The sequence below is a fragment of the Mustela nigripes genome, chromosome 1 (genome assembly GCF_022355385.1).
Source record: "Mustela nigripes isolate SB6536 chromosome 1, MUSNIG.SB6536, whole genome shotgun sequence".
Classification (NCBI taxonomy): domain Eukaryota; kingdom Metazoa; phylum Chordata; class Mammalia; order Carnivora; family Mustelidae; genus Mustela; species Mustela nigripes.
The window spans coordinates 99,901,211-99,919,303 of NC_081557.1; the positions used below are offsets into that span (position 1 = coordinate 99,901,211).

Consider the following 18,093-nt stretch of genomic DNA (forward strand, 5'->3'; position numbering starts at 1 on the left):
ACATAATAGAAAAAGTTTCCCCTAAGTATAATACTAAAATAACAAACTCAAATCAAAGTAACATAAAAATGTTTTAAGAAAAAAAAAAAACTAATAACATATACAAATGTGTGTAGAAAAGCGCGCACACACACACACACACCCATGTTATATGTATGCACACACACAGGAGACTTAGAGTGGGACACATTGGAGCAATACCCACAGATTCCCCATATGCCTGGCCCTAAGGAATTCAAATGTTTCTTTCAGGCACTAGGGAAGTGGTTAAAAATGTTTCAAGCAGTAGAGTAATATGATCGTGTATGGGTTTAGAGAAACCATTCTGGCAGAGGTGTAGCGGATGGATAAAATAGGGTTAATTCAAGGTGAGGAGATCACTCACAATCTCTTTTTGTCTCATCATGATGAACTACATGATGAGAGTCTAAGGTCAGCCCATGCCAATTAAACAAAGAGTAAGAATTTATAAAAGACTCTCTCCAAAAGAAAGATGCACAAATAACCTGCGTCATTAACATCTGTACCCTGAGATGCTCTCATGAGGTCCACCATCTGGTCCTTGTGCTGAGCTAGCTGTCTGCGGAGATCCTTGAGTCCTTCCAGCCTTGTCAAAGGAAGTGCATCGTAAACACTCACAGAGAGAAAATGATTTATTTCCTAAAACAGAAAATTAGTTAAAAATGTAATGTGCTTTTTGGACATGGATGACGTCTATCAAATAAAACTCAGAGAAAAAAATTAGTACATGTCTTTTACAGACACTGATTCATATCACTATTAATGCCACAAGGGTAGAAATAAATGCCTTCTTCCACTGCAAATCTGCCAATGTTATAATCACTTAAATTTTAATGGGCTCTCTCATGATAACATACTTAAGATTTTAAGATTGTAATAGCATCCTCCAAAGGAAAAGCTTGTATTTCTACTCATTTAGTACTATAACTCTAGTTTTATATCTTAGTACATTTAACTATATTGTCATATTGATATATAATCAAATATAGCATACGGTATTAAAATTATAACTTTTATACCAAAAATTACACGCAAACATAAATTTTCAAGTTTATAAAGATTAAAGTAAGATTAAAACTGGAAAAACCCCTTGAAAAGTCAAATATCATCTCTAATTCAAACATTAAGTTGTCCCTCAAAAGATCAGATGGTAATTTTAAGATACTAATAGATCAGATGTATATGAAAATCAAGCATATTTTAGAACAGATTCCTTCATTATTTAATTTCAGATCTTAACCAAGAAACCTTGATAGTTATAATTTTACTGCTATACAGGAGGATATATTAAGATTCAGCTTTTTATTTGTTGAAAGGGGGGCAAATCTTATTTTTTTAAACACAATTTTTTAAAAAGATTCAGTTTTTTACTTTTAGAGAATTGGAAGTTTTCAAAAAGTACTGCTCTCTACCCTAACACAAAATAGTAAGATGGCGGAATAATTATTACCTCCAAAAGTGAAAAGGGTCCTTTACTGTATTTAATTTTCTGCTGAGTAATGCGCAAATCCTTAAAGACATCGTGGTCAGGGAAAGGATCTAGAAGTTTAATTGTCATATAGAGGTTTTCATTATCCTTGTTATCTATCACTAAGTATTTCAACAAGTCCAATACCTAAACATAATTTAAAGAAGAAAAAAAAATCAAAATGGAAAAATTATTTAATTGTATTTTAAAGTCAAACAACCAAACCTACTGTATTAAATAATAAAAACTCTACTGACCCAGCTCAGATAATGTTCTAATTACTTCTACAGTACCACATGTGACTGTCCCTGGGCTTTCAAATGACTGAGCAAGTGTGTAAGGTGCTGCTACAGAATGGGCAGTGGGACAGAAAAGTGCCAGTACCACTGGAACATTCTGTAGACATAATACCTCCTGCACCATCACAGTGATGTCGACTGCTGTCCCTGGTTGGTGTCACCTCTACACTTCAACAGAAAACAGACACTCCTAGGCTATTTGTGAGATCAAAATTACTAAGTGCTCTGTAATTAAAGGATTATGATATTAATTCACTGAAAATGTTTTTCTAACCATTTTTCCAAGAATATTTTCACTGAAATGACTAATTACACCGAGTAAACATAAAACATTCAGCTCCTTTCTAGAACACTCTGTACCAAGGTTATTTCCCGTATCTCGAGAAGAGGATCGGGGGCAGTACCTGTTCCTGCACCTCCATGTGACCATCCACAAGGGGGATGAGTGTACCAACAATCACGTGAAGATGATTCTCTAGAGCGTCCTTACAGGAAGTTACTGCCGTGTGGCAAACCCGGCTTAGCAGGTCACAGCACAGGGAGAAGCTCCGTAACGACACATCCATGAAACGAGAAGGCCTGGCACAGGGAGGAAAGTAGTGAGTTCTAGGAAACTACTTGAACAGAAGCTCATGAAGAAGTCATTTTTCTTCAGCAGCTTGAATTCTGAAGTGGCCAGACATAAAAGTCACTTTTGTATCTAATTCTTTTTTTTTTTAAGATTTTATTTTATTTATTCGACAGACAGAGATCATAAGCAGGCAGAGAAGCAGGCAGAGAGGGGAAATGGGCTCCCCGCTGAGCAGAGAGCCGGACGCAGGGCTCGATCCCAGGACCCTGAGATTAGGACCGGAGGCAGAGGCTTAACCCACTGAGCCACCCAGGTGCCCCTGTATCTAATTCTTAATAAAGTTTATAAGCCAAAAAGAAAAGTGACATCAGCAACATGATGGGGTAGATAGCTCCCAGCTCCCCTCCTAAGAGGTACTGAAAAACAGTCAGAACTCTGTAGAACATTCTAAGGCTTACAGCAATCAAGCAAATGCTGAATTAAAAAGCGGGGGGGGGGGCAACTTAAAAACTGTAAGAAAACTGTGGTTTTACTTGTCTTTGCCCCATTACTCCCTCCAAAGCTTGGCAGTTGCCATGAAACCCATGGTCCCCATTCCCAATATGGGGTCCTGGCTCTTTGTTCTGGAGGGAGCATAGCAGACCACATTTGCAAATTATTGACATCTGTTCTAAACCAATCTGGGAGCTACCAACTAACATAAGGGGCTAAGCTCTGATTTGTCTAACTTGGATCTCTCCAGGCTGGAAAAGCCATGAGCATTGCTTGAAAACACCACAAAACTTGCCAACTACCCACAGCTGTGAGAAGCAAAAAGTTACTGCTGAGACATACAACAAAATCACACATATATCTGGGAAATTTAGAAAGCCACACACAAATGCTCAGGGTAAGATACTTGCCCAAATATCCCCTGAGAAGACCATAAACTTCCACTCTAGGCTAACCCCTATGTTCAGTGCAAACCTGCCTAAGTGTTGAAGGAGAGTCCTAACACAGAGCCAGTCTGCAAAAATAGGAAAGATTCTCATTCTCTCTTTCACTCATTCACTCCTGGCATTCAAGGAAATCCCCATCAAAATACTCCCTGAATAGTTAAGGACAGTCTTCAGCAGCCACACGTGGCAAGGAACACGGACCCTGCACAAACAGGAGCACACTCACCCAACCAATGGACCACCACAGCCTTCAACGATTAAAAAAAAAGTCAAACCGTGAGGAAGGGGAAAATCTGATTTCCCCAGCTACATAATAAAAGTAAAATATGCAGTTTTTAGGACAAAACAGAGAGCCCAGAAATAAATCCACACTTATATGGTCCAATAATCTATGACAAAAGAGACAAGACCATACAACAGAGAAAAGAAAGTCAACTAACGGTGCTGGGAGATGTGGACGGCTACACGGCAACAACGAAACTAAACCACTGCCTTACAACATATACAAAAATAAACTCAAAATGCATTAAACCTTGGGATGCCTCAGTGGACTGGGGCCTCTACCTTCGGCTCAGGTCATGGTTCCAGGATCCTGGGATCGAGCCCCACGACGGGCTCTCTGCTCGGCGGGGAGCCTGCTTCCTCCTCTCTCTCTCTGCCTGCCTCTCTGCCTACTTGTGATCTCTGTCTGTCAAATAAATAAATAAAATCTTTGAGAAAAAAAAATGCATTAAACCTTAATGTGAAACCTGAAACCACAGAATTCCTAGAAGAAAACACAGACAGTAATTCCTTTGATATCAACCAAAGAAACATTTTTCTAGATATGCCTCCTCAGGCAAGGGAAAAGCAAAAAACTCCCAAAAGACAAAACAAACAAACAACACACACACACACACACACACACACACAATCATTGGGACTATATCAAAGTAAAAAGCTTTTGCACAGCAAAGGAAACCATCAACAAAACAACTAGGCAAGATACAAGATATCTTCAAATGACACCTGTGACAAGGGTTAATATCCAAAATATATAAAGAATTTATACAACTCAACAATTTAAAAAATAATCTAAGAAATGGGCAGAGTACTTGAATAGACATTTTCCCCAAACAAATGCCCCCAAAACACATGAAAAGATGAAAAGATGCCTAACATCACTCATCATCAGGGAAATGCAAATCAAAAGCACAGTGAGATATCACCTCACTCCATCAGAATGACGAGTATCACAAAGACAAGCAACAACAGGTGTTGGCCAGGATGTGGAGAAAGGGGAACCCTCGGGCACTGTTGGTGGGAATGCCAGCTGGTGCAGCCACTATGAAGAATGGTCTGGAGGGTCCTCAAAGAAAGTTAAAAATAGAATAATCATATGATCCAATAATTCCATTACTGGGTATTTACCCAAAGATGATGAAAACAATTCAAACGGACATGTAAATCCCTATGTTTACAGCAGCATTTTTTAGAGTGGCCACGGTACAGAAGCAGCCCACGTGTCCAGCGATGGATGAATATGTAAACAAGATAAACACACACACATACACACACACTCACACACACACACACAGTAGACTACTATTCAGCCATAAAAAAACAATGAGATCATGCTATTTGCAAAAGCACGGATGAACCTAGAAGGTATTCTGCTAAATGAAATAAGTGAAAGACAAATACCACATGATTTCACTGGTATGTGCAATCTGAGAAACAGAACAAATGAAAAGACAAACTCTGAACCACAGAGAACTGGTGTCTGCCAAGGGGAAGTGGGGGGGGGGGACGGGGGAAACAGATAAAGGATTAAGAGGATGCTTACATGAGTTATGTATAAAGCTGTTGAATTATTACATTATACACGTGAAACCAATTTAACAAATTTTTAATTAAGGATATTTTTAAGGTAAAAAAATCCACTATTTCAACACAAATCACACTGCATACGAAGAAACAGGAAAGTAGGAAAGGATGGCCCATTTTAAAAAATAAGATACACGGGCCAGAACAGTCCCGAGGAAGCTCAGAGAGCGGAATTACTAGACGAAGACTTCAAAAACCTGTTTTAAATATGCTAAAAGAGCTTAAAGACAAATGAAAACAGAAGCACAGCATACCCAAATTTATGGAACACAGCCAAGGCACCTCTGAGAGGAAAATATGGAGCAGTAACCACCTACATTATAAAAGAAGACTGGCAGGGTGGTGTGGAGACTAGAAAAACCCTACCAAAACACATGCTTAAAAATTAAGAGCAGTCTCTCAAACTTTTCCATGAAACAGAATAGTAGGGAACACTTCCTAACTCACTCCAGGAGGCCAGAAATTCTCTAATACCAAGGAAAATAAATATACCACGGGAAAATCTTAATTCTCAATGTCCCCTAGGCATATAGATTAAGGGACGCCTGGGTGACTCAATTGGTTAAGCATCTGCCTTCAGCTCAGGTCATGATCCCAGACTTCTAAGATCCAGCCCCACATCTGGGCTCCCTATGCAGTGGGGAGCCTACCTCCTCAACCTTTCTGCAGCTCCCTGTACTTGTGTGTGCACTCTCTTTCTGCCAAATAAATAAATAGCATCTTTTTAAAAAAGGAATACAGATTTAAAACTCTTTAAAAAAGTACAAGCAAGCTGAATGTAAGAGCTTATTAAAAGTATTATATACCATGAGCAAGTAGGATTTACCCAGGAACACAAGAGTGAGTCAAGAGAAGAAAATCAATCCATGTAATAACACCACATTAATAAAATGAAGAAAAATACATGATCATTTCAATAAACACAGCAAAGGCACTTGACAAAACTCAATCTCCTTTCCCAATAAAAACAGGCAGAAAGACATGGATAGGAATTTATCCAACACAATAAAGATAATTTATGAAAAACCCACAGGCCAACATAATCAATGTTGAGAGAATGGAAGCTTTCCCACTAAAATCAGGAACAAGATAAAGATCCCCACTTTCATCCCTGCTACTCAACACTATTGAACTTCCAGCCAAAGTAATTAGACAAGAATTAAAAGGCATCAAAATCAGAAAAAAAGAATTAAAAGTATATTCATAGATGACACGATACTATACACATACAAATTCCCAAAGAATCCACAAGAAATCTACTAGTAACAAATAAATCAGCCAAATCGCAAGTCATGAGAATAGCACACAAAAATAAGTTTTAGTTCTGTACATCAGCAATAACAATCTAAAATGGAAACTAAGAAAGTAATTCCATTTACAATAGCACTCGAAAGAATTAAATACCTGGGAAGAAATTTAACCAAAAATACAAAACTCTTGTACACTGAAAACTGTAAAAGCAAGGATAGAAGAAATTAAACAAGTCCAAATAAATGGAAAGACGTCCCATCTTCATGGATTAGAAGACAAATTGTTGAGATATCAATACTATCCAAATGATCACACACTCGATGCAATTTCATTCAAAATTGCAGTGGTCTTTTTTGCATAAATGGAAAAGCTGGTCATTAAATTCATAGGGCATTTGCAAAGCACCCGAAATAGCCAAAACAATCTTGAAAAAGAAGAACAGAATTGGAGGATTCAAAGATTTCAAAACTTAATATGAAGCCACAGTAATCAAAACAGTGTGTTAGGGGCATAAGGGCAAACCAAGGGTACAGATTTGAGAATCCATAGATAAATCCACACATCAATGGCCAAATGAATTTTGACATGTTCATTCAACAGGGAAAAGAAAACACGACAAGTTCATTCAACAGGAAAAGAACAGTCTCTTCAACAAATGGTACTAGAACAACTAGATCTTAAGAATGAAGCTGAACCCCTACTGCATACCATATGTAAAAATTAAAACGGATCAACAATGCAAATATAAAAGCTAAAACTAGAAAACTCTTAGAATAAAACATAGTGGTAGATCTTTATGAACTTGGATTTGACAATGGATTCTTAAGACATCAAAAGCTTGAAAAACAAAAAAACCCATAAATCAGAGTCCATCAAAATTAAAAATTTGGGGGGCATGTGGGTTGCTCAGTGGGTTAAGCCTCTGCCTTCAGCTCAGGTCATGGTCTCAGGGTCCTGGGATCGAGCCCCACATCCGGCTCTCTGCTCAGCAGGGAACCTGCTTCCCCCTCTCTCTCTGCCTGCCTCTCTGTCTCCTTGTGTCCTTCCTCTCTGTCAAATAAATAAATCTTTTAAAAAAAAATTAAAAAAATTTTTACAACAAAAGAAAATTATCAGGGAAGTGAAAAGACAATATACAGAATGAAATAAACTACTTGCAAATCACATATGCTGATTCACTATCCAGACTATATTTGCAAATCATATAGTAAGAGCTAGATAAGGATATTAAGAAAAGTATGACAAAACAAAATGGAAAAGGATAATCTTTGTCTGCTCTGAAGAATTCACATTTGAAGGCAATGTTATGTACTAATCAGAAAAGAAATAATAGAAATATCATCAAAATTAATTTAAAAGAATAAAGATGCTTAAACTGAACATATACCCCAACTCTACATTAACTGTGATATTGTGAAATATAGTAAGAAATACATATTTGCTCTTCATCCCTGCTTCCAGCACAAAGCTCCTAAAACTCCAGGAACACCAGGGATGAGGGCAAGAAGAGCGTCTCTAACTTCTGAAAGCATCTAGGTGACCTGAGGACGGGGGCTGGTTGCCTCGATCCACCTTGTGATCAGAGGATTGGAATTCTCGGTCCCACTCCCCTGATCTCTGCGGAGGGGAGTGGGGATGAAGGCTGTGTCAATACCCACTAGCCAGCGCTGCAATCCATCGTGTCTCTGCCACAAGGCCTCCATAAAAACCCACAAGGACCAGCTTTGGGAGCTTCCAGATCGGTGAACACATGCAGATGTGGGGACAGCGGTGCCCCCTGGAGAGCGCAGGGAAGCTCCACCCCCTTCCGTGATACATCTCTTCATCCGGCTGTGCCTGAGCCACACCCTTTTATAATAAACTGGTAATTCGGTCAGTAAACAGGTTTCCTGAGTTCTGAGAATTTTCTGAGTTTAGCAAATGAATCGGACTCAAGGAGGAGGGTCCCTGGAACCTGCAGCGGAGAGCTGGCTGGTCAGAAGCACAGCTGGTATCTGAAAGGAGGGGCCGGCAGTCTCTCAGGACTGAGCCGTCAGTTGTGGGCTCTGACACTAAGCAACTATTAGGAGCTGAAATGTAGGACACCCAGCTGGTGTCTGGAGGGTTCCTTGCATGTTGTGTGTGAGAAACACCATCTTCCCCACATATAGGAATTGGGGACCAGAACTGCTGCAGTGACAAATATATATCAAGCCACTCAAAATTCGTTTATTTTAAAATGTTGAAGACCCTTAGTACTGAATATTTCTAGGGACAGGTAATGTAATTTTTAAAAAATATTGGGTGTATATATATATTACAAACCAAAATTAAGCAAGCAATACTCCCGCTTCTACCTCTTGAAACTATAATATTTCAATTAAGATAAGGTAGAGAAAACAACTTATATATTGGTCTAAATATATTAAGTACCTTTTGTTGATATAATGAATCAAAGTATAGATAACATCTCGAAGAACAAAGGCCCAAGCTCCTCCTAAGGCACTTTTAATATCTTTCAGTAATAAAGTAACAAACAGGTGATATATTTTAAGAATTCTGTGCTTTTTATAAACATTATTTGTCTCAGCAGCTTGCTCACAAATGGCTAGAAGAATTTTCTGATAGGAATCCTAGAAAATAAAGACACAATTGATAAAAAACTTATCTAATCATGTATACTCAACTATAATAAATATATTTTCTATTCAAAATATATTACAAAATTCTGTTTTGGTTTGATATTGAAGGCAAATACCACATTAAGAAATAGTACCTTAAACTGTTGTCAATTTGCCTAGTTTTCAGAGAGCAAACAGTACTTTTCAAAAATATATACTCCCTAAGTCAAGGTATGACTAAAGTATCCTGAGATTCACGCTTCATATGCAACATATTTCAATTAATACTGACAAGTAAGGGGCGCCTGGGTGGCTCAGTGGGTTAAGCCGCTGCCTTCGGCTCAGGTCATGATCTCAGGGTCCTGGGATCGAGTCCCGCATCGGGCTCTCTGCTCAGCAGGGAGCCTGCTTCCTCCTCTCTCTCTGCCTGCCTCTCTGTCTACTTGTGACCTCTGTCTGTCAAATAAACAAATAAAATATTTAAAAAATAAAAAAATAAAAATACTGACAAGTAAAATACCAAGATATAAACTTATAAATGAGTGTTCTTGATTTATTCAGACAAGTTTTCTATTTTTTTTTTCTTTTAAGGTGTATTTACACAGATTTTCTAGCTGAAAAAGAAAAAACTCTCTCATCAGTTATTATAATATTAATGTATACTTACAGGGCTTTTGGAAAGAATTTCTAAAATGCTTTTCAGCTTGGTTTTATGGCAGTTGCTGATATAGGCAAATGTTGCTTTAATCACATGTGATGGAAAATGAGGTGGATTAGGGGCAGGATCCAAATCCCTACAAGTTATAGGAAAAAAAGCAGTCATCATTTTCAGAACAAAGTTGTTTAAAAAAAAAAAAAAAGATTCTGTTGAAGTTTCAGAAACCAGTGAAGTTTCAGAAAGAAAACTGAGATTATAATAACCCCAGGTTCTAAAATTATTTTCCTACTGAAACACTAGGCTTTTACTAAAATCACAAATGACTTACCACATTCTATACATTATCAGTCAGAATATCCTAATACTTTTACCCTCCATGACTTAATCTTAAATGATTTAAGAAATCTTCAGTGAAGTTAATGGCAGTTCTACACCTGTGCCTTGGTATCACTTTAGCTCTGAATTAAAGCTCTAAGATACTGCTATAACCATATTAATATTGTGAGAATGGCGATCAGACACTCTATATGAAGTGAAATTATCAAGTGAAATCACTTTAGTAGATACTACTACTCTTTTGTACAGCTAGCACAGTAAAGCACGTACTGAATACAGGGTGCTCTCAAGTAGCTTACACAGGAAACACAGTACACGCCTAAAAACTGAAAGAGACATCTGAAGGCGTCAACCAATCAACTTCCCAAAGAAATTCTGAAACTGCAGCCAACTCTCTAAGTTTAAAATACCCATACCCTGAAAAGTCACAGAGGTCCGTGCTCTGGCTGGCACCAGAAGTTGCCGGTTCGTGTAACGTCATCAGTAACTCCACCACAATCTCTGGTAAATTACTAAGAAATAAATGATCAATCTGTAAGGATACAAAATTAAAATAACATTTAAGTTTTCACGTCTGTGACCTTTTAAGACAGTTTGAGGGACTAACGTTATTGCATCACTTCCAAAATTAATCCAGGACTAAAAAAGGAAATAAATAACCAAAGATGTAAGATGTGCAAGAGCTAACTCCTTCTGTGTGCAACCGGCCTGCAGCCTGAGAGGAAGGTAAGGAAATCATATCCAACAAGACTCCCTTAATCTGACTCTTGTTTAATTTTAAGAATCAGGGGCGCTGGGGTGGCTCAGTGGGTTAAGCCTCTGCCTTCTGCTCAGGTCATGAACTCAGGGTCCTGGGATCAAGACCCACACTGGGCTCCCTGCTCAACAGGGAGCCTACTTCTCTCTCCCTCTGCTGCTCCCCCTGCTTGTGCTCTCTCTCACTCATTCTCTCACTTTTTCTCTCAAATAAAGTAAGAAATAATTTTAAAGAATCATTTTAACTGATTAAGGCTTCAGGTGTAGCACTGAATTCCTCAACCTAGTGATTTTCCTGCCAACCAAATTCCCCACTGACCTACACTGCTTCTCAAACTGCATTTTACCCTTGATTTACTCAGAAAATCCATCTTGCTTTGGAATGATTGACTAGTAAGAATTCCTAGTGCCTTCCCTGCATGACTTTTCCCCAGATTTCTACTTGGCTGATATCCCCAATTCTGAGGCTGGCTGCTCCCCACACCCCCCGTCAAGAAGAGTAGACAGAAACCCTCCCAGACAGGAGCAGGCCCGTCATGGATCCAGCTCCTGTTACCCCGGGCCTCACAGACGACAGACATTCAGTGTAAGGAATGGGTCCGCTGCACTATAGCTCACCCAAATGAACAACGATCGTGGAGACTTACAGGTGGATTTGTTAGCTCTCCAAGTAAGGAATCGCAGTAAATGTCTGATTCACTGGGTGCACAAGTAGATGAGGAGATGTGCATACATGCTGCCTCACAACAGAAATGGTTTAAAACGGGACAAGAAAGAATGGAATGTAAAGATCCTAGCCCTTCCCTCAGGCCCATGCATCACTCAGGCCAGCCTTTCCAAGGCTGCAGCCCTTTTAAGAATGCAGCCTCGCTTCAAAGCATATCTGGGATAAGGAAGGACAAACTGGCTGCCTGTGTTTCATATTGGAGGAAACATTAACGAATTTCCTTACACACAGAACGGAAAGTGGCTTCATGAGTTTTGTACCATTCTACAATAAGCAAGACCTGTAATGTTTAGCTAGGGGACATATAAATTACGCAGGTGTCTAGGTACAGCCCACCAATGTTGGTAACTGTTAATATCTCAGGCTTTTGACAACTGACAAATTTTAGAGGCTCAGAGACTAATAATAGTTGTACCAACACTTATGCACGGAAGAAAGAATCTAGAAGATTGATTTGGACAAAGTGTATATTAGAGAACCAAAGAAAAAGCAAACTTAACAACTTAATGCCAACTGGAACTGAGTAACAGTAATTTAGGTCTTTAACAAGTTTCAAGTTTACCTCTCTCCATTCTTAACACTGATGTTTCAATCAGGCCTCAGTGTAATTATTTTCCCCTCCTTGACTTACTCAGATTCTGCAAATTGCTATCTTTTACTTTGAGTACATTTATTGTTTTAAACATTTTATTTTTAAAGATTTTATTTATTTATTTGCCAGACAGAGAAAGAGCACACACAAGCAGGGGGAGCAGCAGGCAAAGGGAGAAGCAGGCTCCCCATTGACCAGGGAGCCTAACGTAGGACTCATTCCCAGGACGTGGGGATTATGACCTGAGCCGAAGGCAGGCACTCAACCAACTGAGCCACCCAGGGGCCCCTAGTTTGAGTACATTTTAGAAAAGTAGTAAGATTATGCCTGCTTAGAAACAGGGAGATGGCTGGGAGGGATAAAAGCAGGGTCTTTCATAAATTCCATAACCTTTGAAGCACCAACGTTCTGTTTCAACCCTCTTTTGAGAAGGAGCTCATTTGCCTCCATACGGACTTAGATCTAGCTCCGACTGGCAGTGGTCCACCGAGGCAAGTGAGAAGCTCCATGTTCCATTTCTTGGTTCAATACAGTAACTGGGCAAACAAAAAAAAGTCTCCTGAAGTTTAGCCAATTGTAATTTTAACATTAGCCAACCCTGGTTAGTCATCCTTATTTACATTAAAAGAAAAAAAAAAAAAACACCTTGAGAATAACCAATCTTCTTTTACTTTAAAAAGAAAAGTTTGTGTTTTAAGTTCCCTCAAATAATTTTGGATGTATCTAAATTACTACAAAACAAACAGAAGTTGTCATAGAACCTTTTTTACTTGACTCCATCTTTTATCAAATGAGTATCCACTACATACTAAGTAGCCAGGATATACCAGCAAAACAGAAAAAAGTAAAAAATCCTACCTTCAGAGTACTTATAGCAGAGTAGACAAACAATGAACATGATTTGTAAGTATCTTACATATACTCAGTCTCATGGGAAAAAGCAAGAGTGGGGTATGGGACCTCGAGATCATACTTCTTGAAAAGTAAAGAGGAACACTTCCTACACGCTGTTCAGTACTGGCTGAAATTTAACATCCGGTTTGCACTTATTTATTACTGCCAATTAAAATAAATTTTACGGAGAAAAAACTGAGTGACTTTCAAGTGGACACAGGTGGAATATATCCGGTATTTAGGATAATTTAAGTTCGTTGGTTTCATTAAAATAGACATGTTTTTAGAGTTATCAGCATTAAATATGAACGTTTTTTAAAATCTAGGTTTGTAAAAGGTCAAATAAGCTCATTTTTAACTCTGCTGTAATTTTTTAGCAAAAGAATGACCTAAAATGATGATTAATTTTCTGTCTCTATGTTTTTGTGGGATATCGTTAAGACAGTTTTTGATAAACTAAGCCTTTAAACGGCACTGAATTCATTGGCCATTTAGGTCTTTCTCAAATGAAGTAAGATGGGAAAGCACTGACTACTGAAGGTAGGTTTGTGTTTTTGGCTTCTTATTGCAGAGAAGCAAAGAACATTTGAGTGTTTGAAAACATGCTCTGGTGTTTAACAGATTCATAAATCTGCCACCTAAAGAATTCCGGCGTGACATTCACAACTGGATTCTAATGTAGTTTTCACTGGGACCAAGTTTTTGAAAAGTTAAAATTCTTTTAAGTGTAATTAAGACTAATGGAAATAAGGGAAAAAACTTTGAATGAAAAAGGTGGGGGGTGCCCTGGTGGCTCAGTGGATTAAATCCTCCACCTTCAGCTCAGGTCATGATCCCAGGGTCCTCGGATGGAGCCCCACATCTGGGTCTCTGCTCCGCAGGGAGCCTGGTTCCTTCTCTCTCTCTCTGCCTACTTGTGATTTCTGTCAAATAAATAAATAAAGTATTTTTTTTTTTTAAAAAGAGAGGAAAAGCTGTAAAAGGTTTATGAGGGGAAATTTTTGGAAAAGAATTTTATATGTGGTCAGGACTAAAGTTGAAATGAATGGACATTAAAAGTATATTGATGTAACATTGAAATTTTGCTTTTCTCTCTGTTCAGAGACAGTTTTCAATTGCTGGTTTGCACCTGAGAAGAAAATGTAAAGAAAGGTTTTTTTCTTTTGTCTGCCCAGAGAACTGGTTTCTACGTTTTCTCTTTATCAAGTCTTTGGTCACTTCCTTAAAGCTTCTAAATATTAAAGGAGCTAAGTTTTGCTAATAACTATATAACCCTACATATTTGTCATCTTGGTTAAATAAATAATTATGTTTTAAGCTTTGTAATGATTTGTAATCCACTATTCAAGCATATATTTTATAACTTTCTAAGGTTTTTTAACAAACTTCTCGGGATTTAAATTGTAAATGAAGTCTCTGACTCATTAGGCCTTTGTATTTGGTATGGTAAGTTTCTCCGGAAGCACTGCCAAACACACCATGACAAGCCTTTGGTTATGTCTGGGTAAATGCTAAAACTATTCTAGAGAACGTATGTAATTCCTGAAGTTTCAATATGTTAAACGTACATTTAATACGTTTTAATAAGTTTTAATATGTTAGTGTTATGTTTCACACAAATAACCAGATGTCCTTGCCAGCTGCACTGTAACCTCTCATCAGATCTTTAACCATGTTTATTTTGGAGTCTTTTCTCATTCATAGTCCTTCTTATTCTATTGTGACACGTCTCATCTTTAAAGAGATTCATAAAAAGGGCTTTTGCCAAAACAGATTTTTTGATACCTTTAAGATCTTAGAACTAAAATGGGTAGAATTTCCAAACTAACTAAAAAGCTGCATTCAAACTAAACAAGACTTAGTAATGTGGATGGTTTCTGTAATTCTTGTGTGAAACACTGCTGGTTCCTGGACGCCTGGGCGCCTCAGTGGGTAAGCAGCTGCCCTTGGCTCAGGTCCCAGTCAGCAGGAGTCTGCTTCTCCCTCTCTCCCACCCCATCGGGGCGCGTTCACTCTTCTCTCTCTCAAATACATAAAACCTTTAAAAAAACAACAAAGAAACATTACTGGTTCTCTAATGTTTACTCTACCAGACGGAAGAATCTTTCCCTTAAGATACCTACGACTTATAGAAATGTGATATTTGTTTGTGAAGAAACTGAAGCATTTAACTTTTCTTTCCACCTGAACCCTCTGAAATTCTGAAACTCTCAGTGAGCTTTCCTTCTTACAGAGCAATCACAGTCATTTACACAAGTTCAAGAAGAATTTATTCTCCTCGCAACAAAACACCCCTGGAAATACTGGTTATTTTACCACAGCTTGGACTGGAATGCCATATTTGAGAGACATGCACAGACTCAGATATGACCATAAAGCTTCAAGGGAACCAAGGTCGGCTTTATGAAGCATGAAGTTAACAAAGCCCGCTGGAAGGGTTGGCCTGATCCCTTGTTTACAGAGTTCCCAGCAGCCTTACCAGCGGAGTAGAGAATGTCACTCCCTGGCATAAGCAAGAACCTCAGGAAGCCTCGGGAAACTCGAGAAGAGGAATTTGCCCAAAACTACAGGTATCGCAGGAATGTCTGATGGCAAGCACTTTGCCCGGCTTCTGGCCTACAGAGGCTACTAAAAGTTCAGTCAAGACTCCTTATAAAAAGTTCCAGGAAAGCAGATTCTAAAAGATCTATATGATCTATCCCTATTCTTGCTTATGTAAATTATTAGGACAATTTTGTTAAAATGGAACTTAACAATCGAATTAGTCTTCATTTGGCTATCTCTGATTAAAAATGAAGGTTGTTATAGAGGAAAAAGTGTTTCAACAAGAGCTTTGTAAATATTAGATTTTAAACACACAAGACTCAACACAGGGTTTATAATTTGCTCTACCCATTAAACTGTATTTTTTCTTTTGCTTCTATAAAGGTGCCTCTTATTAATTACGTAATTGCTTACAAAATGAAATTGCTTGCTATGCCATTAAGGCTTTAAATAACCTCCAAAACAGCATTAAGATCTTTTCACTGCTGCAGAAGGTGAAACAAGTACTAACATAAAAACAGAATGTGGTGTATGTATTCCAGATTTCCCCCCAAATCTAAGAGGACTGAGTGAAATTAATGCTTTAAATGATCTCTCTCTTTCCTTTAGTGATTGGTTAAAGCTCCAGGACTGCAAGACAATTACGGCCAGCTATCAAAGGTCTTTTGTTCAGGCTTCTCTTTCTCATAATAATATTAACCTTATTTTGTTGCCATTGCCGGTGCCAAGGTTCCTTCCCTGCCATAACTTCCAGCTGACAAGACAATCCTTTCTACTCAAGGAGGTTCAGCTATATGTTGTCTAGCTTGGATTAGCCGCCTCTGCCTTTTGTAACTCCGACATATAAATTCCCCACTTGGGGCATCTGGGTGGCTGAGTTAGTTATGCATTGGGCTCTTGACATCAGCTCAAGAGAGTCATGATCTCAGGGCCGTGAGATCGAGCCCCACATCGGACTCTTTACTCAGCAGGGTGTCTACTTGAGATTCTCTTTCTCCCTCTGTCCCTCCCCTGATCATGTACTCTCTTCCAAATAAATAAATAAAATCTTTAAAAAAAAAAAATCCCCACCTGACCAATGTTGACCCACAGGTAGGGACATCTCTACACCCTGATTCAGCAGCAGGAAGAAGTTATAAAAGATAAGACCTTCCACCCTCAGCTATCCTAAAGATTTTAAAGGTCAAAACTGTTCAGGGGGAAATGATGTGGGAAACAAAGGCAGAAGGAAATACAGATAAAACTAAATGTCCTGTAGCCCAATGACAAATACTTGAGATACACAGTTTAAAATTCCTCCAAGAAACTCCCAACTGTCTTATCATGAGTGCCTTGCTAAAAGGAAAAACAACCTTAGCTTGACAATAGCCAGGCCTCCCCCATTCCTGTCACTCTTCTTTAGTATATGAAAATCCTTTTGGAATTTCACTTTGTCTTTACTTCCCCCAACTCCAAAATATGTAAGTCACTTGCTCCTCACAATCCCAGGCCAGCAGCTCTTCTCACCCCCGTAAGTAATTAAGACATTTTTTTTTTTTAAGATTTTATTTATTTATTTGACAGAGAGAAATCACAAGTAGATGGAGAGGCAGGCAGAGAGAGAGAGAGGGAAGCAGGCTCTCTGCTGAGCAGAGAGCCCAATGCGGGACTCGATCCCAGTACTCTGAGATCATGACCTGAGCCGAAGGCAGCGGCTTAACCCACTGAGCCACCCAGGCGCCCAAGACATTTTTTAAAAGGAAAAAATCAATAAAAATAATCCAAAGTTTTAAAATTTCTGATTAAAAATACTTCATTTAAAAAGCCAATCAAGGGCGCCTGGGTGGCTCAGTGGGTTAAGCCTCTGTCTTCACTCAGGTCATGATCTCAGGGTCCTGGGATCAAGTCCCGAGGGCTCTCCACTCAGCTGGGAGCCTGCTTCCTCCTCTTTCTCTTTCTGCCTGCCTATTTGCCTACTTGTGATCTCTGTCAAATAAATAAAATCTTTAAAAAAAAAAAGCCAATCAAAAGAAGCAATAAATAAATATATATATATATTTTTAAGATTTTATTTATTTATTTGACAGAGAGAAATCACAAGTAGATGGAGAGGCAGGCAGAGAGAGAGAGAGGGAAGCAGGCTCTCTGCTGAGCAGAGAGCCCAATGCGGGACTCGATCCCAGTACTCTGAGATCATGACCTGAGCCGAAGGCAGCGGCTTAACCCACTGAGCCACCCAGGCGCCCAAGACATTTTTTAAAAGGAAAAAATCAATAAAAATAATCCAAAGTTTTAAAATTTCTGATTAAAAATACTTCATTTAAAAAGCCAATCAAGGGCGCCTGGGTGGCTCAGTGGGTTAAGCCTCTGTCTTCACTCAGGTCATGATCTCAGGGTCCTGGGATCAAGTCCCGAGGGCTCTCCACTCAGCTGGGAGCCTGCTTCCTCCTCTTTCTCTTTCTGCCTGCCTATTTGCCTACTTGTGATCTCTGTCAAATAAATAAAATCTTTAAAAAAAAAAAGCCAATCAAAAGAAGCAATAAATAAATATATATATATATTTTTAAGATTTTATTTATTTATTTGACAGAGA

General features: G+C 38.7%; 1 protein-coding gene across 2 annotated transcripts in view; it reads right to left on the bottom strand.

The window, feature by feature from the left end:
- ATM (ATM serine/threonine kinase) overlaps positions 1–18,093 on the bottom strand; it is a 123,467-nt gene that overhangs the window by 51,602 nt on the left and 53,772 nt on the right. Inside the window, exons 29-34 of one of the 2 annotated variants that reach the window (XM_059418019.1) lie at positions 10,425–10,540; positions 9,682–9,808; positions 8,827–9,026; positions 2,193–2,367; positions 1,472–1,636; positions 528–660 (exon numbers count right to left, since the gene is read on the bottom strand). In XM_059418019.1, the coding sequence (XP_059274002.1) occupies positions 528–660; positions 1,472–1,636; positions 2,193–2,367; positions 8,827–9,026; positions 9,682–9,808; positions 10,425–10,540 (916 nt within the window). Of the gene's footprint in view, positions 1–506; positions 661–1,471; positions 1,637–2,192; positions 2,368–8,826; positions 9,027–9,681; positions 9,809–10,424; positions 10,541–18,093 lie in introns of both variants that reach the window. The other variant, XM_059418010.1, reaches the window with a different exon arrangement.